This window comes from Diabrotica undecimpunctata, chromosome 4 (genome assembly GCF_040954645.1).
Source record: "Diabrotica undecimpunctata isolate CICGRU chromosome 4, icDiaUnde3, whole genome shotgun sequence".
Taxonomy (NCBI): domain Eukaryota; kingdom Metazoa; phylum Arthropoda; class Insecta; order Coleoptera; family Chrysomelidae; genus Diabrotica; species Diabrotica undecimpunctata.
In genome coordinates, this window is record NC_092806.1 from 77,573,568 (window position 1) to 77,599,463 (window position 25,896).

The window sequence follows — 25,896 nt, forward strand, 5'->3', positions numbered from 1 at the left end:
TACTAGAACATTCTGGAGTAGCCCACCTCTAATTCGTCTCATCGAAAGCGCATCGAAGACGTGCGCTATTGAAATGCCAACTCTTCGAGTTTTCTAGATTTATCCTTCTACGAATTGTGACACATACCACGCATCGGAGATGGGCTATTTCGTTACAATATCGTCAATTTGAGTAGTCTTCTTCTTATATTTTGTAGTATCCTTGTAATAATACGACAATTACGGTAAATAGTTTTATTTTACTAAAATACCCGCTAAAAGGGTGAACACAAATGTTTATATTTTTACAGCAATTTTACAAGTGTCCTTTTTTTAGGTTGACAGCTGACGGTTGCCAGACAGCCGTCAGCTAACACCCTAAGGTCGGGTTCACACTGTCTAAGCTTACGACACTACAATTTGGATTTAAGAGATTTGTTTGTCGAAAAAAAAAAGTTAATTGCGTAGAAATCTTTTTAAATATCTCGTCTACATTTGGATTATAATTTAATGCTAGGGGTTCCTTTAAGCTAATAAGAGCATTAACATTTTTTAATGCTTTTAGAGACTGCAACAGTATATATTCTTGATATATTCTATTTTCTATATATTTAGATTAGATTTGTTTGTAATGAATGTAAGTGTTCTTTTATTTCTGGAGTAATAGATAAAGAATTTTCTGTAAAACACTAAGTGGACCTGTAGACGTGGATTCATTTAAATTGTCTACGTTAATAACAATATAATGAATGTGCTTACAAATATTATTCTTTATAAACAGTCTTCACAAGTACTTACATGAAAATGTGTGAATGCACCCTTTACAAAATGAGCACATCAAATGGCAACAAAAATGATTAATACTGTTCGTACTGTTGGATTAATGTGTACACGTAATCAGTATTTTCGTTGGATAAATAATTAATTATCCAATAATAATATCCAATAATTATTACCATACTCTTTTATATTATAGTTGCTAACAAGAGTGGTACGATGACGTGCATGTATATTTTGTATATGAGACGTATTTTTACCTTTCATTGCTTTGATAATTCTTTAAATTGTTTTGTCTCTAATGTATTTTAAAAGAGCATCTAAACCTTTATCTAGTCTTTTTGTCACTTTGCCATCTAGATAAAAATATTTTATGCTCTTGTGCATACTTTCACAATGCATATTGGTGTTTATACCACATACCTCTAGATATTTTAGAAATTCGTGTTCATCTAAACATTCTTGGAGCACTTTAATGGTTTTGTACACCACTTTTCTTTTTTCACAATCAGAAATTTCTGTTAAATTGGTCTGCCATGCACCATCTATGTGCCAAGAATAGTACAAATGGTTTTCAGTAGAACTCATATAACTTTTTCTCATGCTGAATAAAATACTATAGTTATATAAGTCATACTTTGGAATTGATAAATCCTGCATTATCCGTACACATTAAAAAAAATACCCAAAAACCTTAGTAGGTATCCTTGCGATTAGTAAAGATACAAGCTGCCGGGTACCCTTCCCCAAATTCATCAATAACTAAAATTGTAGTCAGTTCAAAATGGTACATATTCAGCTCATGTGTACTATCAATGGCAACTATATTACTACCAAATTTTTGCAACATATACTTTTCATTACATTACATTAGACAAAAATCATTTTTTTTAATTGTGGAAAGTCATCTTGTTTTTTGTAAAATAATATTTGATTTTTACCCTCGCATTATTTTACCCATAAATCTACACTAACAGTATCATTAAAATGACGTATTCCTTCTTGAATTCAAATTTGAAAACTATTTTTAGTATTGTGAATATTGTTACGAACATGCTTTCGGCATGGCCTATGTAACGGTTGCATCTCGAAATGGTTTCGAGAACCTTCGCGATGTATCGAGCGCTGTAGAAATCCATTTGTCAAACAACGAATTAGAGGTGGGACTACCCCAGAAGATTCGAGAATAATACTTTTTGGTATATATATGTAACGATGTTATGAGTAGTTTAGTTGATAAGAGAGTACCGAACTGTAAACTTATAAATAAATATATTTATATAAATTCGAACCGCTCGTTTTATTTAAAAACGCTACAATATCTTTGCTTGTTAGCAAGTCACTTCTAGAAATTGTATTATCAACAAAATTATTTCGTGTAAAGTCACGTACTTTTGAAATTGTAGCTCCACCAGTTAATTAAGCAGCAATGTTTGAACGCTCTTCTTTTGGAAAACCAATATGTTGTATATCTAACTTATGCCATAATGTGTTTTGTAGTAGATAACATCCTTTATGGTTACAATTATTTCACTAGTACATGTCATAATAATCTTAAGGCGCGTACACATCTGGTGAACGCATGTAACCGAAGCTCTTCGACCGAATTCATTCGATGTTTTTGACGTTCGATGAAAAATTTGGTCTTTCGCCTACATTACAGCGAACGGCAGTTATTTATTTTATGTAAATTGTTAAAAATGACATCGGATGAGTATATAATTATTGCAAGTGCGTTGTATATGATTATAAGTGAGGCGGAGGCCGAAGCAGTAAAAGGCCGAAGCAGTAAAAGTCCTCCTCAAAATCGACGAAAATGGTGCCGGTGAGAACCATCATTTTTCAAAAGCAGAAGCCGGTTATAGAGGGATAGACTTATTTAATAATCTAAAAGCTGAAATGGAATACGGGCTTTTTCCAAATTTTTGTAGAATGAAGTCTACTGAATGTGAATGGTTATTAAATGAATTTGGTCCAAAAGTCGCGAGAGAAGATACAAAGTTTAGAGAAGCGATACCGCCAACGTAATGTTAACCCTACGATATTTAGCTACCGGTGACTCATATACAAGTTTTATGCATTGGATTCCATAAAACTTTCCGCTCTCGATGTAAACCAATAAGTTTTAAACAAGAAGAATTAGTCTACTCCATTATTGCAAATTAGAAAATTAAAACACAATCGCGACGACGTACGACACTTTTACTCGGAAGCGTACACATTAAACACAGCCAAACGAATTTGTTCTTCAATATTCTTTTGACACATGCGTTTGCTATAGTTTGTTGGGGCGTATACATTTACCAAATGTGTACGCGCCCTTACATGTGTCATATGTTACTCCAGTAAATGGAACAGATAAAACACCGGCCCAATTAGTGACTAACAGGGTTCTTAGTTCGAAGCTACCAAGAATGTGGGTGTCAGAGAGGGTAGAGAATGGAGACCAGATAAAATTCTGGAAAAAGTAGATGAGGCATCCAGATCTTATTTAGTACAGGAAGAAAATGGGAAAGTGGTCAGGCGAACAGTTATCACTTGAGGCCTTCCCTTTCCCTACTTAAAGCGGAAATTAAGAAGAATACTGATTTACTCTACTGGGAGGTAGAGGAACCTTCAACCTCCCAGATGAATGCTGAACTAGCGCTAGACTCAAAAGGGCTCCAGTGCATTTTAAGGACTATCAAATGTAAGGGGAAAGATGGCATATCAGTAGGTTATGATTACGGTCACGGGGCTCTAGGCACAATGTATTGAGACTAATTGTCAGTTGTCACTACTTGTCAAGATCATTGTTAGAACATGGGTTTTTTGGATATTGTTGCTTCTTGCAGACTTTGTTAAAAAGTATGTTTAAATAAATGTATTAAACTCAATGAAATATTATTACTACATAAACCTTGAGTTTTTAAAGCACGCGTGCGAAATTTATTTTCTTTGTCCTAGAATAAAAAATAGTAGTTGTAAATAATAAATAATAGCTGCTTTACAATTGGTATTACAACAACAACAATTTTCTTAATCGATTGCAGTTGTAGTAAATTCGACCATTGGCCTGGCGTGTAATGTATTCCACATTGTCAGTTTTGTGAAGATTATTTAACCAATGATGAAAATTTGAAAGATGATTTATTAAAACATTAACTACAGAATTAACTATCATATTTACCTTCAGAATTTGTAAATTGCAAAATTTCTTCATTCATAATTTTCTTGTGACTAAATTTCAAATGATATCGTAAGTCAGCAGTAAACCTAAATGGCGAATGACAAGAAAAACATTCCACATTTGAAAAGCTGTAATCGTAACTAATAATATTTCTCTCTTGTTGTTTGTGGACATTTCTTAAATATTTATTGAGATTACTTTGAATTTTGAAAAAATTTTCGCATATTTTACACGTAACCGCCATAGTTAATTATAAATATTAAATTAATAAGCGCAAAATAACACAAATAGATAGTAAAACACAAAAAATACAAGAATATTGATTGATATTTATAAATATCAACAACACACAAATCAAAAGCAAACAAAATTAGGTTAAAATTAAAAATTAAAGTTCATTCGTTTAGCAAATTCTCATCTGTAAACATGAGCACATGTTGATATTCGCCGTCTCATTCATCAAGAGGCTATTAAATATAATTTATTGCCTTAAGCCAGACAGATTCTTTTGTTACAGATCCAAACTTGCCAGCATGTTTAAATTCAAATTGTATCGTGTTGATTTTTAAGTTATTATATTGTGTTATATTTATGTTATAGTTATTGTTAAATTGGGAATATGTATAGTGAATGAAGTTTACAAATCCTAATCCTACGACGTTGTCATATCGCATGGAATCGGTTGTAGTATTTAACCGCTCCTCCTCCAGCCTGCCTCCACTCATGATAATAATGTCAATGTCAACTTTTAATGTCAGAATCCTTAGACAAGGAAAGATAGGCTCTCTTTCCTTGTCTAAGGCTTTGACTATCAATCCGAGGTAACATTTCTGGGTGTGTATAATGCTCTGCTGTTGCCCCTGAGCGAGAAAAGTTTTAAATCTTTCTTTGTTGTGCTGTCTGCTAACATCTTTTTTAGCTACATCAGCCAAATTGCCAAAGAAACCGAAAGGGATATGATAACTCCAGATTCGCTGTGAGGAGAGTCCCCACTTTTAAAAAGACAATCAAACATAAGTGATGGTCAAATACCTATCAGGTGGAGACCAAAAAATAAAGAAGAAGAAGACTATGTAAAATTTTTCTATTTCGGTAGATTAATGATGCCTTAAAACAAAAAAATCTTATTTTATCTGCAAATAGAAACGGGTTTGAAATACTTATCTCATGGATACCGGGTTATTCCGATATACCGGGCAACCTACAAACTGACACACTGGCCAAAATAGGAAGAGATCTTTATGTTCCTTTGAATATGAAATTAGATTCCCAAGACGTTTTACCCATAATTAAGAATAAAATAAAATTCAAAAACACTTGGAAAACTTTAATTAGTAAAAAATCGTATCAATGTTCTTTTTCTTTGTGTGACGTGCTTGTATTTAAGCGTTGGCTATCGTCATATTGACAAGCTGATGAAATGATTCTCGGTCGGCAGCTAGATAAAACAGTTCCTCGACCGTTCGACCTGTCCATTGTCTAATGTTCGCAGCCAGGACAGTTGTTTTCTTCCGACCCAACGTTTTCCTTCGATTTTGCCCTGAATGATTAACTGGAGTAAGCGATATTTAGGTCCGCTCATTATATGACCGAAGTATTGGACCTTTCTCATTTTGATGATCAATTCTCGCTCTTTGTGCACGGTCTCTAGCACGCGTTCGTTAGATATGTGTGCTGTCCACGGGATTCTGAGCATGCGACGGTAACACCATAACTCAAACGCTTCTAATTTGTTGAGATTTTTTATAGTTCTCCAGGTTTCACATCCATAGAACAAAGTGGACCAGACGTAGCAATTCAATACTCTTAGACGTGTGGTCAACGACAGACTTCTACTGCATAATACAGAACGCCAGTTAATAAAGTTTTTCCGTGCGAGTTCTATTCTGGTCGAAATTTCTTCGTCACTTTCAACCCTGCAGTCAATCCAGCTACTCAGATATCTAAAGTGTTCCACCCTTTCTAGGATTTTGTTATCTAATCTTAGCACTGAGTCTTCGATATTAATTTTTCCGACCACCATCCATTTTGTTTTTTTTTTGCGTTGATTGTTAAGCCCTTTTCAGTGCATTCGTTGTTTACAGCATTCAACAGGGTTTGAAGATCTTCTGGACTCTCTGCCATTATTGCGGTGTCATCGGCGTATCTGATGTTGTTAATAATTTCACCACCGTTCTTAACACCTTCGCGGCGATTATTTAACGCTATTTCAAAAACTGGTTCAGGTATCAATATTACAGAGTACAAAATATTTTCCCTAATAAGATATGGTTTCAAAACTTTTCATATAAAGATAGGAGACACATTACACCTATTATTATAAGAATCAGTGGCGGACCAAGACTAAAGCGGACCCTAGGCAACATTGTAATTCCGGGCCTATTTTTCAGTCATGAGACGTACTTTGCGTTTTGTAGTTTAGTTTCGAGGCATTTAGTATGTAGATACATTTAGAAAAAAAAAATAATATACATGTAAAAAAATTAAATAAACATATTTTATTAAAACAAACAATAGTATTTAAACAAATATACCCAGATTGATTTTGATTGCTTCTGAATGGAAATTTTGGAAAATTTCATTCGAAGATTATTTAGTAGCAACAGGACAACACGACGCTGTAGATCAGGTGAAATTATCCATCCTGCAAAATATTATTGGCCATGAATCAGCACGGATTATGGCTACTTTTGTTATCCCTGATGAAGAACTAAATAAGTATGAATTCACAATGCAGCTGTTAGATAAGTATGTGAACCCAAGAGTTAACGAATGCTTTGAGAGGTACAACTTTATAAAACGAGTACAAGAAGATGGGGAGACATTTGAACATTTTTTGACAGAGTGCAGACATTTGGTTAGAAGTTGCAATTACAATGCCCTAGATCCCGATGAGTCATGTGAAGGCAAGGCATTAAGAGACAAAATTGTTATTTTGTCCACGACCACGACCACACGAGAAGCCCTCCTGCGAATAGACAAATTAAGTTTAAATAAAGCTATAGAATTTTGCAGAACAAGTGAGCAAAGTAGATCTCAAAATTTACAGTTTCAATATAACACAGGAAATATTAATCATACACAGAAGATAGAGAAAAAGAAATATGATATAAAGAAGAAACCTTGGAATGAAGAGAAAGAAGTTGAAGAAGAAGTTTTTTTTATGCAGAAGGTGTGCAAAAAAGCATGGTCCGAGGGAATGCCCAGCTTATGGCAAGAAATGTAACAAGTGTGGACTAAAAAACCATTATGCAGTTGCCTGCAAGGTCAAAAATATTAAAAGTACTGAAAAAGATGATTGTGAGTCAACCTCTTCTAATGAATTTTTTGTAAGAAATGTTAACAGCAGGAAAAAGGTATGTAATGTTGATTTGATAGACACTTGGAAAGAGTATATAGAGGTTGAAAATTATAAATTGAAAGCTAAGTTAGACACAGGGGCAGATGTAAATGTTATTCCTTTAAATGTTTATAAAAAATTTAATTGTCAATTTAAAACCAGGCCTACTGAATATGTGTTAAAGGCATTTGATGGAAATGTGTCTCATCCTATAGGTGTAGTAAATTTAAATGTAAAATGTAAGGGTAAGAATATTTTTGAAGATTTTGTCATTGTGGATGGTGCAAGTCAGGTTCTGATATGTGGACAAACATGTTTAAATTTAAGTTTGGTAAAACGTATTGATTCTATAAAAATAAATAAGATAGGCCGGTCTGATTTAACAGATAAATTTATCAATGAAAATTTTGAAGTTTTCACAGGGTCAGGCAAATTTCCTGGCACATATGAAATTACAACAAATGATAAATTTGAACCAGTTTGCTATCCACCTACCAAGTGTCCAATAAAAATTAGAAATTCACTTAAAACTGAGCTAGATAGATTAGTCCAAAGAAAAGCAATTGTTAAGGTAGAAAACATAGACCCCAGGGCAAGTATTAATAGAATGGTGATAGTCGAAAAGAGTAATGGTAAATTAAGAATATGTTTAGATCCCTCAGATCTGAATAAACATATAGTACGCAAACCTAGAGTTGGGGAGTCCATTGAGGAAATATGTTCAAAATTATTAAACAAAAATGTATATTCTGTTTTTGATTTATCTGAAAGTTATCACCAACTTTCAATTGATGAAAATTCTTCATGGAAATGTTGTTTCTCTACACACTATGGAACTTACAGGTTTTTAGTTTTACCTTTTGGGTTATCAAATTCTCAAGACCTTTTTCAAGAGGCAGTTGAAAAGCATTTTGGTGATATTAAAAACATTGTAGTTTGTCATGATGATATGATCATAGCAGGGGCGTCTCAAGATGAACATGATCAAGCGGTCAAAGAGGTGATAAATAGAGCAAAAGAGGTGGGTGCTAGATTTAATAAAGAGAAAATTCAATTTAGCAAAAAAGAAGTAAAGTTTATGGGACAAATTTTTTCTCATTTAGGAATGAAAGTAGATCCTGAGAGGATAGATGCTTTATGTAAATTAGAAACTCCAAAAAGTAAATTAGAGTTACAAAGAATAATAGGTTCCTTTAACTATATTAGACGTTATGTTAAAAATATGGCTGAGCACATGCAAATTTTATGTGAACTTTTAAAAAACAATGTAGAATGGCAATGGTTGCCTAAACACCAGGAATGTTTTGATAAGTTAAAGAAAATAATTTCAAATTCTCCAGCTCTGGTACCATTTGATCCAAATAAAAAGATAGTTTTGCAATGTGATGCATCCAAAAATGGAATTGGGTGTTGTACGTTTTAAAACTATGATGGTATGTTGAAATTAGTTGCATGTTCATCTAGGTCTATGAATGAACATGAAATAAATTACAGCCAGACAGAGAAAGAGTTATTAGCCATTTTTTATGGTACACAAAAATTTCATAACTTTATTTACCAGTGTGATGTTGATGTCCAAACAGATCATAAACCAATAATTTCAATTATGCAGAAACCAATATGCAAAATTGGGTCAGTAAGGTTGCAGCGTTTAAGGTTAAAATTATTAAAGTACATATTAAATATTTATTATGTTCCAGGAAAGCATATTCAATTTGCAGATATGCTTTCTAGAGCTAGTTTAAAGGCACAAACCCTTGATTTAGAGATGTTTGATATGGTTCATTCAGTCTCACTATACTTACCAATGACAGATAAAAAAATATATCAGTTCAGAGAAGAAACCTCTAAAGATAAAGTTTTGGCTACAATTGTTGATTTTTATTATAAAGGCTGGCCTAAAGAAAACAAGATTCCAGAGTATATAAAGCCATATTACAGTATTAAAAATGATATATATGTTGAAGCAGGAATTGTTTTTGTTGAAAATAAAATAATTGTACCAACATCTCTAAAACAGGAAATGATTACTCTGTTACATAAAGGTCATATAGGAACTAGTAAAACTATTAATAAAGCAAGATCTTTATTGTTTTGGCCAAACCTTAGGTATGATATTGTCCAGTTTATAAAAAAATGTAGAATTTGTGAAAAATTCATGCCAAATAATTATAGAGAGCCAATGTTAGCACATTCAATACCAAAATTGAGGTTTAATAAAATTGCGGCTGATATTTTGGAATTTGGTGGTAAATCTTACTTAATTCTAATAGATTATTTTTCCCATTGGATAGACATGCTATCATTAAATAATAAAACATCTGAAGCCATAATAGATGCAATGCAAGATGTTTTTTTCCAGATTTGGCTATCCTCAATTTTTAATTGCAGATAATTTACCATTTATATCATTTAAGTGTAAAAAATATTACGATAATAAACAAATTACAGTCCTGACATGTTCACCTCATTACCACCAAAGTAATGGCCTTGCTGAAAAGGCTGTAGGAATTTGTAAACAAATTTTAAAAAAAAGTTTTACAGAAAACTCTGATTATCGTGAGTTAGTTTTAGAATATAATAATACGGCTATTATTTCATTAAGTGCATCTCCATCACAAATATTAAATAGTAGATCTTTGAGAACAGAAATACCAGTAAATAGTGAACAATTACAACCTAAAATTCAGAATAAGATTTATAAACTGTTATCGGACCAACAACAAAAAACAAAAGTTCAGTATGATAAACATAGTAAACGTACACCAACAACTTATAAAAGGGGGGATAATGTAGTTGTTAAGAGTAGTGTTGATAAAGTATGGTATAAAGCTGTTATTGTAGAAAAAGCTAAAGAACCCAGATCGTACTGGATAAGAAAGGAATGCAATAATAGGATAGTTAGAAGAAACACAAGACACATAAGACCATCACATACAAAATCAGATGTAGCAGACATGTATCTTGAACCTGAGTTGTATCCACACACAAACCCAAATAGTTATAAGGATAATGATAATAATGATTTAAATAATGTATGTATTCAGGATAATGATTTAACAAATTTGTTTAATGAACATAGGAATACTGATATTGTAAGTCCTCATTATAGCTGCTCAAAAAGTAATGATAGTAAGAAATGTAATGTTTCAAAATTCGGACGTACAATTAAACCTAGGGTACGCCTTAATCTTTAAGGGGAAGGTGTTTGACATTAATGTAAGATAGGCCTAACGTAAACCTGGTAACTATGTCAAATATGTCAATGTCAAGTCAACACCACTTCCCAACGGGGACAATGGGCGACATGATCATGTTGTAATGTATGAATATTATTAATATATGTTCAGCCAATACAGTAGTTTAATTGAGACCTTATTAACATACTTTATACATAACCAAGTGTTTACCCCTACAAAATTTTTGTGGTGCATTCCACCAACTTGAAAAAAAAAAAAGTACGTACACTCCTGGAGCGATATTGAAAAAGTTAAAAATTTTCATTTTCCATGAAAATTTCGGCAGTAGCGCCTAATAAAATTTAAGAATGATTGATGCATGGTATGAAATGGGCAGAAAATATTTACTTTTTTATTCTGGATAGAAGTCTCTTATATTTAGGTGACATATTTGACGCATTACCATAACGCTGTCCCCGACAGTTAGTGACGGAGTTAATGTGGTCACTGGAGTTTTCATACTCTGACAATTTTATATAGGTACCTACATTTTTAAAATCATGATAAGCACAGGAACGCTTGTCCAACCTTGTCGACTTTATCAATTAACGATTCAGTATTATTTAGACACGTTTCAACAATAAGTATGAGTATTACGTTTTTTTCTGCTAAATAAAAACAAAAATTAATTATAAAAATTAAAAAGTAAAAACCTAATTTTTTGGCCCCAAAAATTACGGACCCTAGGCACTAAGAGTGCGGACCGGTAATTGTTTAACAAGTCAACATCTTTTCAAACTGAATTTGGTCTGGCAGACAACTCTTACTGTGAATGTGGCCTAAATAGAGAACTCAAATCGTATATTTTTTGAATGGCCCATAATGATCATTGCGGGTTTTGACCATCGAGCAAAAGACAATCGATGGTTTTGACCTATTTTAAATAAACTTACTGAAGATACAGTCAGCGTTTTGATAAAATTCCTTTCAATAATAAATTAAATTTATAATCGACAATGCTCAATACTTTTTGTACTGTTTACTAACATAACCTCCTATTAAATTATTAATGGATTTTTTTACAAAATTATTTGGCATAAGTGGCCTCGAGTTGGTTTAGAGCATGTTTAGAGCCACAGAGCCAGACTTTTTCGGGGTCACCACCAAATTGAGCTGGCGTATCACCATGACGTGGAAGTGGAAGCCATGCCCATAGAAACAAAAGAAGAAGAAGAAATTTTCGTGGTTATATGAAAAGACAGTGAAGTGACAGTATATACAATATTGCTAAAGAATTCTTTAAATAAAGTAATATACTGTGACAGTGATAATCTTAGACCCTTGTCTAAGTTGATAATTAACACACTTATTTTAATTTATGGTTCCAGATAAAGTAACTAAGAAATTCAACAATAATAACTTCAATTATGTCACATCTTTGTTTACAGAATCTGTCAACTGAAGTTCTCATAAAAATATTTTCATATTTAGATCCAAGGGATTTAATTCAGTTACCATACGTTTGTAAGAGATTTAGTGAAATAGTTCTAAATTGGGATAACTTACTTTTTAAACAATTTCCCACACCTTTAGTGACAAACCAATTCAGTGATGAATTTTTTGCTAGGTGAGTAATACCTAAATCTAAAGTATTGAGTTTTTTTTATTAACAATTTGTATATAAGTATATAAGTATATATATATATATATATATATATATATATATATATATATATATATATATATATATATATATATATATATATATATATATATGTGTATATACATAAACTAGTAAGAGGGATATCAGCTCTGGCCTCTTAGAGTGGCTCTAAGCATGCTCTAAACATGCAAAAAATAAAATGAATCTATTATCTTCTCAAAACTCAATATTTCGCTAATGTTTATTAGCTTCATCAGGAGTGCACTAAAATTATTATTAAAAAAACAATTAATACATATTATACCCTGATCAATGCAGTGACAAATACTTAGTACAGGCCCACAACTTGAACATACGGCAAAATTTAATTAAATTAATTTTATGTAAATTATTCAGTTTAACTAGACAGACGGACAGTCTGCTTTAATAAAACGGTGATTTGAAATAAACACCGGCCACACAGTATACGATAACAACATGAAATTACGTTTTTGAGTAACGAATGCCAACGATTAGCTCCCGAACAGCTGTAGTGTCGAAACGAAGTGACCGGCTTATCAATAGATTAATTGTTTCACTACGATCAGTTACTATCAGTAGCGTAACTGCCATAACTATTGCTTCTTAACTTGTTATATTTATTTTTATAAATTGTCTGTAAAGTGTTTGGTGTTTGTATGGTTATTAATAATTTATTTATATCATTTGTATGTTAACTTTGGTAAGCGGATATTTTCAATCACTTCTTTGTGAATTATAATATTTTTTTATTTAAAACTGGCAGTCAACAAAACGATAGTGTTGCATACGGATTTTCTTTGGGTGAAAAATATTGTAACATGAAACTACCATTCGATTGTTTAAACTTTACTTACAACATTACGAATTAATTTATATTATACAACGTATCTTTACATTGCAAATATTTGTTTCAGAATGACTTTTTATCGTTATGGAATTTCCTTATAACATCTCTTCGAATGTTATGGTCAATATGTGGCATTCCTGGAAATATCTACCAAAGGCATAATTTCTCTCGAAGCCATGAGTCACTTGTATAGACAGTTTCAAAGACATTTAGATAGCTCTGTTATTGGCATTTTTAATTATAAACAATAAGATGTTATTCATTTGCAAAATTAGGGCATAGGTACACATTGGTCGTATGATAAGCAATTTGATCTAACTAAATAGAAGTGTATCTTTTGTACTAATTAATAAAGTATTGCAAATTTTTTAAAAAATGAAAGGAATTTTAGTTTTTATTTAAAATGTATGGTTTTGGAGTCATCTTGCAGCCTGTGTTGTCCACTGCCGAATATAGGCCTCCTATATTTGCTTCCACTTTTTAATATTTTGCACTTCTTTCATTCAGGTAATATTTACCTTTGTTAAATCATCCGTACAGTGTGTTGGGGACATCCTACTCTTCTTCTGTCTTCTCGTGGCCTTCATTCAAATGGTACTCCGTGGGTATGATTTTCGTATCTTAACTTTCTTAAGTACTTTTACCTATCTACCGTTTCTATATCATTCCCATCGAATTCATTGTTGTTACTTAGTTGGATATTAGATTTGCCTTTTGGAATAAATTTTCACAAATATTTTAAAAGGGAGATGGTACCTTTTAAATATTATCAACAAACGCTGTTTTAGTTTATTTACATTAAAATAGAAAATAGACGTGCAATATGTTGGGTACCTATATTAATTTTTTAAATAAATACAAAATGTATTTTATCAAAAATTTAAAGTTTTTAAATTCGATAAAAACGGTTTTAATTTTTAGGTATCTTATTAATAAAACTATGGCCGACGGTAATTTAACAAGCTGTAGCACACGTCCTCGTACAGTTTTAACTCCGGAGGTGAAAACCATTATTATGAATGTTTTTGATGGACTTAAAAACGTGAAAATATGGGTGTTTCGGATGCTGTTTCTCTTTGCAGTTGCTTGATGAAAGTTTTGGAAAGCAGTATCTATAAGATAATAAAAGAAAATAAGAAAGAAGTCAAAGAACCGAACACCGAAACAAGAGGAAGGAAGATTTAGTTGAAGAAATACAAAGAGGCGTTCGACAAAAAATTCATTCGTTTTTCTTTCGGAATGAAATTCCTACATTGAAGAAAATCTCTGCAAAAATCGACGATAGTTTGCCAAAAATTTCACGAGAAGTATTACTGCACACACTTCATTAATGAATTTCAAATATATGAAACGATATAGGCAAAGCAGTCTCATAGAAAAAAGTGGTCGTTATATGGAGACACAATTATATAAAAAAAATTCATCAATATCGCACCGAGAAGAGAAAAATTTATTATTTAGATGAGGCATGGCTAAATGAAGGCCATACTGTAAACAAGGTTTGGCACGATGTTACAAGCAGTAGGCAAGCATTTGTTGATGGATTATCCACAGGCCTTAAGGCGCCATCAGGTAAAGGTCAACGTCTAATTATCACACACATTGGTAGTGAGTCTGGTTTTCTTCCTGGTAGACTTTTATGTTTTGAGTCAAAAAAATCTGGTGACTATCACGAGGACATGGATGCTCAGGGATTTGATACTTAGTTTTCGTTCATATTACCAACAATAGAACTGGGTTCGGTAATAATTTTAGATAATGCTCCCTACCACTTGAATGCCTTTTAAATATTTAAACAGACTTGCATATTTCTCAGTTTCATTCAACATTTCTTGTATATTATACTGTATCCAGAAATTTAGTGTCTCATTATAAAAGTTATTTTAATAATAGCTGTAAAACTGAATAATCCCTTGTAAATACTCTTGTTGTATAATTATCACAGCTACCAAAGCTGCCAGGACCGGCATAATAGCCAAGCATAGCACAACTGTATATAGGTACATATAATCAGATCAAATATTATCATTCAAGCATAATGTCAAGAAACTCTTTTTATAAACATACAAATTTCCCATAATTATTGTTATTAATCATTATCCTAAGTCTTAACGAAGAAAATGTTTTGTGTGTGTGTTTTGTGTTCTATTGGCACTGGTTTTCACACTGGTCAGTCAATTTCATATTGATTTTTTTAGACTATAACTTATCACTAACTCAGGGGAGTAATGTGTAGTGTCTGTGTTGAGTAAATGTCTTGTTACTTTAGTAAAGTCGACTTCATTGTCTTTACAAAGATACGCTAATTGTATCTGAACGTCTGAGATCCCTTCGGTGAGTACCGATTTACTCGTTTTAAAAGGTTCATATTTATTCATGTTGACTTGTTATGTTTAAGTTTTCCGTTTCATGTCTGGAAAAAGTTGACAAAAAATGGGAAATTTCTTTATTAATAATTTCACGAAAAAAATTTATTCTTTTATTAAAGGTTATGCATCACATACAAATCATTAATCGATAATCTTATAAAATATTAAGTGGTAGATAGGGAAAATCAAAATTATTTTTGTGGACATTCTTTAAGGAAATGCTTGATGGTTAAGGGACTGCTGTAATGACTACATGCAGGTGGATCGGTAGATGCTATGAGAAATCCATGTGTAAGACGAGTGTGTCCAATTCTTAATCTTACTTAAATAATACATTTAAAGTAAAAAGTAAATAAAAAAATACTTTTGAAGATTTTGTATATTGAATAAAGTAAATTAGAATTAAAATTAAAAATTAATGCACCTACTGATACATCATTAAAAGGCCATGAATCTAAATTTAAAAACAATTTTTAATTCCTACAACCAAATTAAAATAACATTTTATGCTACACCTAAATTTAAAAGCACTTCGCATTTAAACATAAATCAATATTTTTGATTTTCGCTGTATACCACTTAAAATTTTATTAATTTGATTATTGATTATTGATTTCTATGCAATGTAGAAATGTTTATGAAGAATGGTTTGTTTTTCATGAAATTAATAATACAAGAAATTTCCCATTTGTTGCCAACTTTTTCAGACATACTTTATACCTTACTCAATTGAAAAACTTCTTCTTTACATGAAGTATAAAATATAATCATATTTAGCTATATGTATTATGTACATATACATATGTACATTTAGCTATATGTACATTAATTCATTTTAATTTGACTTCACCATTTTATTATTTGACTTGCAATTTGTTTAACAAAACAAAAATTGTTTATTACTTTCAAAATTTGGATATATTTAATACAGAATCGACACAGAAGATATAATAATTAATTAATTCTAATACTCCATCAGTTTATGTATTTTTTCCCTTAATTATCTAGATATTTATTTAAATTAAATATGTAATGTAAATGACAAATAAAATATAAAATTCGTTAAGCCGGCCCTTTTTACTATTTACCTGAAGAAGCAAATCCCTTTATAGCTTCGACTTTTTCTTATAATTGTGAATGAAGTTTACCTCCCAACTGGTGTTGTTTTCTTTTAGTAGAAAGATGTGGACATTTATTAAGGAAATGCTTGACGGTTAAGGGACTGCTGCAATGACTGCATGCAGGTGGATCGGTAGATGCCATGAGAAAGCCATGTGTAAGACGAGTGTGTCCAATTCTTAATCTTCTTAGAATAACCTTGTGTCTTCTGGGCATAGGTGGTAGCTCTAAGGAAGGTATAACTGGTTGTATATCGTGTAAGTGACTCGGGTTGTGTTCCAATTAGCTTGCCATTTGTCATATATACGCTTTTTATATCATTATGCAACTGGATATTTGATATAGGTATATCCAAAGTAGAAGCTTCTTTTGCAGCTTCATTTCCTACATCTCCTACATGTGAAGGTAGCCAGACAATAGTGAAAATTACACCATGGTCCGTAAGTTTATTATATATGTCATGTATTAAATTTACCAGAGAATGATCTGAGAACATGTTTTTAATTACTTGTATTGATGATAAGGAGTCTGTGCAAATCGCTACACTGTGGTCAGTTGGTTCCAACATACGAAAAGCCTCGACGATACCATATAGTTCTCCAGTGTATACACTACCAACGGCAGGAAGTCTGATCAGTTTTGTAGTGCTGAAAGAGGAAACAACAGCACTACCCACCCCTACATCATTTTTAGAGGCATCTGTATACAGAACTTTATGAAACTGATTTCGATTAAGTATGTCTAGGAACAATTATTTAATTATAGCTTTAGGAGTATCATGTTTATTGAAAGAGCAAAGGGAGGTGTTGACATTCGGAAGTTGCTTATGCCACTGAGGATGTGTAGAGATATGAAAGGGTAAAGTTGCAGCAAGATCGAAACCGTCAAGAATAGAATTTAGTATACAAGAGAGCGGTTGTGCAGCTCTAGTGGTCTGAGGATGATGAGGGAGATTATTTGGTTGAATAAGTAGTTGGTAGACTGGATTTTGTGGATTGGCTGATAAGCTAGCTGCATATAACAAAAGAAGATGTTGTCTCCTTAACCAGAGTGGCGGTTTGTTAGCTTCACAGTACATGCTTTGAGCTGGGCTAGATCTGAAGACACCTAAGCAGATCCCAAGACCCGTATTGTGTACGGAGTCAAGAGTTTTCAGATGTGACTTGGAGGCAGACATATAGACAAAACTACCATATTCTATTTTGGAGCGAAAAATGGATCTGTAAACAATACCTCTTCGTCAGCTCCCCATTGGAAATGTGCTAAACTCTTTAGGATATTAATATTTTTTAAGCAGTTGCCTTTCGTTTCCTGTATGTGTGTATTCCAAGTAAGTCTGGAGTCGAAGGTCAGTCCTATGACTTTATGATGATCAATAACATCTAGTAATACTCTATTGTATGTCAAAATTGGATTATCTTTTGTCGTTTTTCTGCTAAATTTCATGATTTTAGTTTTTTGAGATGAGAAGGAAAGCCCAATATGCCTCGACCACCTTTCTATATTATTAATGACTGTTTGCATTAGACGACAGATTGTTTCGATATTCTTTCCTCTGCAAAATAGTACAAGGTCATCAGCATATAATGCGTATTTAACTGGGAGATGGATACTTTTGCCTACATCATTAAATGCCAAACTGAACAAAGTTGTGCTTATAACAGAACCTTGTGGTACTCCATTATGTTGAATACGAGTAGATGACAGCTTTCCGTTTAAAATAACTAAAGTTCTATCATTTAAAAAATTCTGCATAAAGTAGTATATGTTTCCACCAAGTCCACGTTGTTGAAGATTTTGGAGTATTACAAATTTTTGAACAGTGTCAAAGGCTCCTTTGACATCAAAAAAGGCTGCTAATAAATCTTGTTTAGAGGCCATAGAGTCGGAAATATGTGATTGTAAAATTACCAAATTATCTGATGTAGAACGATGAGATCTAAAACCGGATTGTGCCGGTGAAATAACTCCATTTTTTCCAAAAACCAGACCAATCTTTTAGTTACCATTTTCTCCATTAATTTGCACATGGTGCACATCAGCGATATTGGCCTATATGAATTAGATAAACTTTGTGTTTGGTTATGAACTTTTTTAATTGGTATAATATATGATTCTCGCCAGCGCTTAGGAAAATTATAACTATTCCAAATGGCGTTGTAAAATTTTAATAAAATAATGATGCATGGAGTCGATAATTTCTTTAAGAATATGAAAGGAATGTCATCTGGACCAGAGACTGTATTTTTACACAAATCGAGTGCCTTCAATAGTTCCTCTAAGGTAAATGGTGTGTTAATAGGATCGATTTCTTGTGCAGTTTTTATTGTGGAGAACTTTACAGTTAATGTGCCTGATGATGTATTAGGTGAGTATTGTCTTTTGGATTTTTGTTCAAACGTATCAGCTAGTAAATTGGCAATGCGTTGTGTGTCATCGATAACTATATTTTGATAACTTATACTTTGAATACCGAAACTTGTCTTACGGCCCTGCATTTGTCGTATTATCGTCCATACTTGGGCAGAAGGTGTATTGGATTTTAGCGACAAAGTATATTCTCTCCATGAAATTTTCTTGTTTTTTTTAGCACGTATTTTGCTCTGGCCTTTAGTTTTTTAAATTGTACAAAATCTTCGGCATTTCGAGTTCTTCGATATCTGTTTAATGCTTTTTTGGACTGACAAACTGCATATTCACAATCCTTATTCCACCATGATACTTTTTTCCGTGTATAGGTTGTAGAAGTTTTGCCAATATGTAGTTCAGCTGCAGAGATAATGCAGTGGATAAGAAGGTTCAGAGATTCGTCTACGTCATCAGAAAGAGACAGAAATGGAAGTTTTTTTTTCGAGATACGAGCAGAAGCCAATTCAATCTGCATTGGCGATTCGCCATTTGGGTACATGATAATTGCTAGATTTATTCTCGCTATTTGAAATCAAAATTGGAAAGTGATTGCTATCAAAGAAACTGCCGAGGACATGCCAGTTTAATAGAGATGATGACTTTGGGTCAGAAAAGCTCAAATCAATTGCTCAAAATGTGCCAGAAGATATATTGAAGTATGTACTTGATCCAGTATTTAATAGGCAAGTGCTAGAACAATTTAATACCTTTTCAAATGTTTTATCAGAACCCCACATAATATTATGTGCATTGAAGTCACTCACAAGAATATAAGGAGTGGGGAGTGGATGGATTAGATCATACGGTTCCTTTTCTAAAAGTTTGTAATTAGGTGGTACGTAAATGCTACATACCGTAATTTTGCTGGGGCATCATATGGAGATTGCGATTGCTTAAATGCCAGTGATGTGTAGAAATCAGATCTCTGGAAACAAAAATTGAGGTGCCGCCACTGGCTTTCAGGTAGTCCTTTTTTAAACAATGGTAACCTTCGTAATTTTTAAGTTGTCCAATTTTGGTATCTTTAAAGTTTGTCTCTTTTTTTTCTGAAAAATGGCTTTGGCCAATTAGCCAGACTTGTTTGTGTTTATTGTTAAAATCGACTGAATTTCAATTATTATTGATTGCAGATTCATAGTCAAATGTTAGTACTACATATAGCTAATATTTTTATGGATGCATACATTTTGTTTTAATATATTTTTATTTTGTTTTTTTATTCTTTTATTTTTTTCTTGTTTTTTTTGTTTTGTTTTTTTTGTTTTGTTGCTTTTTTGTTTTTTTTTGTTTTTTCCTTTTTTTTGTTCTTTTTTTTTGGATTTATTTTTTTGTTTTTTATTCTATTTCTATTTTCTTAATTCTTTTATGTTTTTTTTTCTAATTTGTGATATACTTTTTTTTGTTTTTTTTTTCAAACCATATTAACAGATTACGCCTATATACTATTTACAACTTATATTTACATATTTTAACATGTTTGTAAATGCAATGAAGAATTTCCATATTATTTGAAAATATTAAAAGATTAAGGTTTGTTGGAAAACAACACTTAGCATTTATTAATTCCTTATAAAGTTCGTTTATATTAATAATTTGTAAATCACATTCTAATATAATATGTGTTAGATCGCCTATTTTACCACAAGTACAGTTGGGAGTATTTGATAAGCCGATTCCATGCATGTAAGATGGCGTAAGAGCATGATTTGCTCTCAGCCGATTAATGGTCTTTATAAAATGTCAATTAGATTCTGTGTAGAACCATCTTATGGAGGGTATCCTAGTGTTACAATGATAAAATTTTAAGCCAGTCTTACATTCTCTGTAATGTAAATGCCAATTATTTTTAAGTTTTTGTCTACTAACGTTGTCAATATCTGTCGCTGGGATTAAATTTCTGTTTACTTTTTCTCCAAGCATGTATGCTGATTTAGCCAAATTGTCAACGATCTCATTGCCTTTTATTCCCGAATGGCCCTTGATCCATGTAATTATTACATTTAATCCTAATTGTATAGTTTCATAAAGAATTTTAAGAATTTCCAGTTCAATGTGGTTTATTTGTTTAACTGTTTGAATGTTGTTAAATCTGTCGACCACGCTTTTACTGTCAGTAAATATAACATAGTTGCTAGTCGGATTCAGTACTACATACTGAAGAGCAAACATTATTGCCATCATTTCTGCTGTGTATATTGAGCATTCACTGGGTAAGCTATACTGGTGATGGTAATTTTTATTTTCGTGGAACATTGCACAGCCCGTTCCATTTGCATCTTTTGACCCATCAGTAAAAATGTACTGATAATTTGTCCATTTTTCTTTAATAATTATATCAAACATATTTGGGAGTAAATGTGAGTTTAAGTAACATATCCTAACCTTTTTAGAAAATAGTGTTTTTGCCATTTCACCGTGGTAGGGCGGAATTTGGCTTTTATAGAGAATATCGTTATATTTTACCGTACTTAGATAGCTTTCTACCAAAGGTATAGATTTTTTAGTTCTCCAGTATCTATGGGTGAGGTCTAAAACTGATAGCTCATTAAGATCTTGAAGGTATTTACAATTTTTGGACATAATTCGGACTGTGAATTTGTCGCTAAGAAATTGGCGGCGTAAATGCAATGGAGGTTCCACCGCTTCATTTTCCATTATTTGGACTGGAGTGGATTTTAAATAACCTAGGCATAATCTCAGGTATTTATTTTTTTGAATTTCAAGTTTGTTTAGATGTGTATTGGACGCTGATCCAAATAAATGACAGTTATAATCGAAAATCGGCCTGATCATGTTACGGTAAAACATCAAAGCAATATTTGGGTCTGTTCCCCAATTTGTTTTACAGAAAGCTCTTAAAATGTTTATGAGTTTTCTGATTTTTTCACAATTTGATGATTGTGATCTTTCCATAACAATTTCCTGTCTAGATAGGTACCAAGATACTTAATACAGTTTTTTATAGGGAAATTAAACTTTCCCACATTAAGATTGCCTTGTGGAACTCTATGTTTTTGTGAAAAGTAACACACCTCAGTTTTTGTGTCAGAAATTGATAAACCTATTTCTTCATAGTACTGATTTACGATTTCTAATGTGACTTTCAAATTATCCTCACAGGTACTTAACAATTTTCCTGCTGTGTATAAAACAACATCATCAGCATATTGAAGAATTTTTGTATGGTTCGGTATACTAACTTCAAGATCTATGTTGTACAGGATGTATAAAATCGGGCTTAAAATACTCCCCTGTGGCAATCCAATATTAGTGAGTCGGGGGTATGAAAATTCCTCATTATTAATTTTTAAAAAAGTTAGTCAGAATATAAAGATTGTAAAAAGAGAGCAAATGATCTAGAGATTCCAATATACAACATTTTTTTGGTAAAGAATGTCTAAATTGACATTATCAAAAGCAGCAGAAACGTCAAGGAACGCAGCTGCTGTAGACTTATTTGATGTAAAATTAAGCTGAATTGAAGTAACTAGAGCTGTAGTTGCGTCTTGAGTTTACCTAGACTTGCGAAAACCATATTGGGAACTTAGAAGTATACCATTGTGCTCTAGTCAATGTTCAAATCTATTTTTAATTATTCTTTCAAATGTTTTTAAAACACATGATGATAAGGAGATAGGTCGGTAAGAACTTGGATCACGTTCTGGTCTGCCAGGTTTTTTAATCGGAATTACCAGGTACTCTTTCCAACTATTTAGTACTGGTGTTTTATTTTTCCAAATATTGTTGAAAATGTTTACTAGTGAAATTTTATATTCTATAGGTAAGTTGTATAACAGTGAATATGACACATTGTCAATACCTGGAGAAGTATTATTTCTTTGTTCAAGGGCTCGATGCAATTCCCACAAATGAAAATTTTCCTCAAAATTGTGGTTTTGTCGGGGTAATGTTTGGATATGTTCTTGTACAGTGTCTTCATTTGGAACCCATGCCGGGGCAATTTTTCTATGGAATTCCTGCAACCATGTATCTTCGGGATCAACAGGCACTTTGTTGGCTTGTTTGCGGTTTTTAAAACAATTAACTTTTTGCCAGACATCTTTTATTGGTGTTCTTGAGTTAAGGCTTTCGCAAAAATCAATCCAATTCTTCTTTTTCTTCTGTTTGAAGATTTTCTTTGCAATAGCATTTAGTCGTTTATACTCCATTAGGTTTTGGAGCGTTGGATTCTGTTTATAATTTATAAACGCATGTTTTCTATTTTCAGCTGCTAACTGACAATGATTGTTCCTCCATGGTTTCGGAATATGACCTTTGTTTTTTTTCTTTAATGGAAGAATGTTTTGGGATAGCGACGTTGGCTGCTTGTTTTATATTTGTCAACAATTCTTCGTAGATTAATGGTATTGTCATTGTTTCCAAAGTACTGGTATAGATCATCTAATTGGCTCTGCTAAGGTTCCATATTATATGTTTTCTACTGGATGTGGCTTCTGTTGCGGAGAATGCACATGATTAGATCCATAAGGTTCTTGTAGAGTATTCCAACGAAAATAAGAGGCGATATCTCGGGAACAAATGGTTAAGTCTACAGCAGAAGGTTTATTGGAAATGGCAAGAGTGGGGGATCCGTCGTTTAAATATTCTAAATTACAGTACTCTATAGCATCTAGAAGATCTTTACCTAATCTATCATCAACTTCGCAGTCCCATTCCAAATTGTGTGCGTTAAAATCGCCCCAATTATAAATGGTTTTGGTATATTTTCTAAAAAATTGATCTATTGTTGAATTAAAACTTTGTTCCTGGGTTCATTATATAGAGAAATTATATGTAAAGGTTTCTTGAAATGTGAAATTTTTATTGAAATACACTTATATGTAAACGAATACGTATTTTGAACATTTATCTCTTCATATATGATGTTGGATTTCAAAAGGATTGCACAACCGCCATATCCATCAGGGCGATCAGCTCGAACACAATTAAATTCTTTAAAATTATAATATTTTCCCGGTTTGAACCAGGTTTCAGATAATAGAGCTATAGTGATGTCGTTCTGATGAAGTAAATATTCTAAATTTTCTTTATTGGCAACTGCTGAACGACAGTTCCACTGTAATATGTTTATTTTATTTAAGTCTGCGAATTTGATGCTAGATTTTAGTTAAAATGGTTACTAATTATCTGAATTACATCAGCTTTTGAAATATTAAAATTATTATTTTGTTTAATTGAATTAACAATTGTAAGAACCGAATCTAAAATGACATTTATTACAGAAGAATTTAACTCTTCTGACCGTGAATCTGCAATGTTTAAGTTTTTTTGATAAAATTGACTTTTAACTATTCCCTCAGGATGTTTTGGAATGGAAACTGTAGATACTATTTCTTTTCTAGCTATATCAGTTGGGTCTGAATTATTTGGTTTCTGCCTTTTATTCGGCCTACCTTTTATATTTGTAAAATTTGTATCATTGTTCGCTGTATTGGTCCTAAGAACACTAGCATATGAATTCTTAGGCACTTGTTTATTTGAATCGTAAAAATTAATGTTTGTTAAACCCATCGTCTCTTTTATTAACTTTTGTCGTGTAAATTCTGGGCATGCGCTTAAGTTTGTGGTCAAATGATTCCCCTTACAACTGAAACATACTTGTGTGAACTCAACTTTTGTACAATTCTTTGAATTATGAGTTTCTTGGCATCTGTTACATCTTGGCTGACTCCTACATTGATTTCCCAAGTGGCCGTATCTAAGACAGTTAAAACATAACAAAACTTTCTGTTTATATATTTCAACTTCTTTAATAACCTTATTGATTACTATATATTTAGGTAAAGTTTGCGATTTAAAGGTCACAATACAAGACTTAGTAGGGACATATTCGACAATTTTTTCCTCATTAACAATTTTTGTACTTTACGCGTAATTCTTTTAACGTTTGCAATATCAAATATGCAATGACTATCATACTGTTTAATTCTATTTTTAATATACTCTTCCGATAAATCTGTGTCTATATCCCCAATAACTCCTTGTCTGTGTAAAATAAATTTTGGAATATACAGATCTAAATTATTTAAACGAAATATTTCTTGAGTTTTGTTTTTAATGAGGTTATTAGCAGTTTTATAATCTTTGCATTTGACTCTAATTCTATTTCGGCCAATGGCGTCTATACTTGAAAACATATTGTCTGCTTCAGGAAAGTTAGACAAAATAATTTCACCAATCTTTAAAGGATTTAGTTTATTTATAAACTCAGTAGAGCTATTCTCGATATATACATGATATGGGCCTAGATCATTACTATTGAATAAAAATGCTTGCCTTACCTGTTTTATTACTTTTTGTTGTGTCTCATTCAGATTGGTTGTATTTGCATTATTCATCAAATTTATTGGAATTGGAGTACTTACAGAAATATCCATTTCGGCATCACTTTGACTATCGAATATATTTCCATATACAGCTGGTTTTGTGGGTTTTTTGGGGTCAGGGGGTTTCCCCCCGCTATTGACACTCATATGGTAGGTAATTCAACAAACGATATTGCTGTTAGAATGCAACAAATTTCACAATTTAAAGCACAATATTAATTGTATTAAATTCAAACAATGGGCGGTTTACTGGAGTCTCGAATGTTGCTGTACCGAAGGCACGTCTAATTTCTATGAATACTACTACGGAACTGTATTTAATACTATTTAAATCTCTAAAAAATTATAAGGAACTTCAAAAAGCGTGTTTCAACTTTGACAGTTTTTTGACAGATGAGTTTGTCTCTTGTAAACATATAAAATCTGCATCTGTTTCTGCGATTAATTGTTGTCTTTCATATCTCGGATAGAATCGGTTACAATTCCATTGAATTAATTTGAAAAGTAACTAAGTAATTAAAAGGTAGATTTTTGGGACTTTTGTGATGTATCTGGGAGATAATCGTCATCAGTGGATGATTGTGATACTTTAGCGTTGCTATTTTCTGTGGTTAAATATTTCTTTAATTTTTTCGTTGTTCTAGTAACTCTACCCTTAACAGATCTTTCTGTTAAAG

At 32.2% G+C, this 25,896-nt stretch overlaps 1 protein-coding gene across 4 annotated transcripts in view; it reads left to right on the forward strand.

Annotated features, from left to right (window-relative positions):
• Positions 1 to 11,677: 11,677 nt before the first annotated feature.
• Positions 11,678 to 25,896, forward strand: part of LOC140439710 (F-box/WD repeat-containing protein 4-like) — a 232,617-nt gene continuing 218,398 nt past the window's right edge. For 3 of the 4 annotated variants that reach the window (XM_072529804.1, XM_072529806.1, XM_072529805.1), the window contains exon 1: positions 11,678 to 12,071. In XM_072529804.1, the coding sequence (XP_072385905.1) occupies positions 11,872 to 12,071 (200 nt within the window). In that variant the 5' untranslated portion in view covers positions 11,678 to 11,871. The remainder of the gene's footprint in view (positions 12,072 to 25,896) is intronic. The other variant, XM_072529807.1, reaches the window with a different exon arrangement.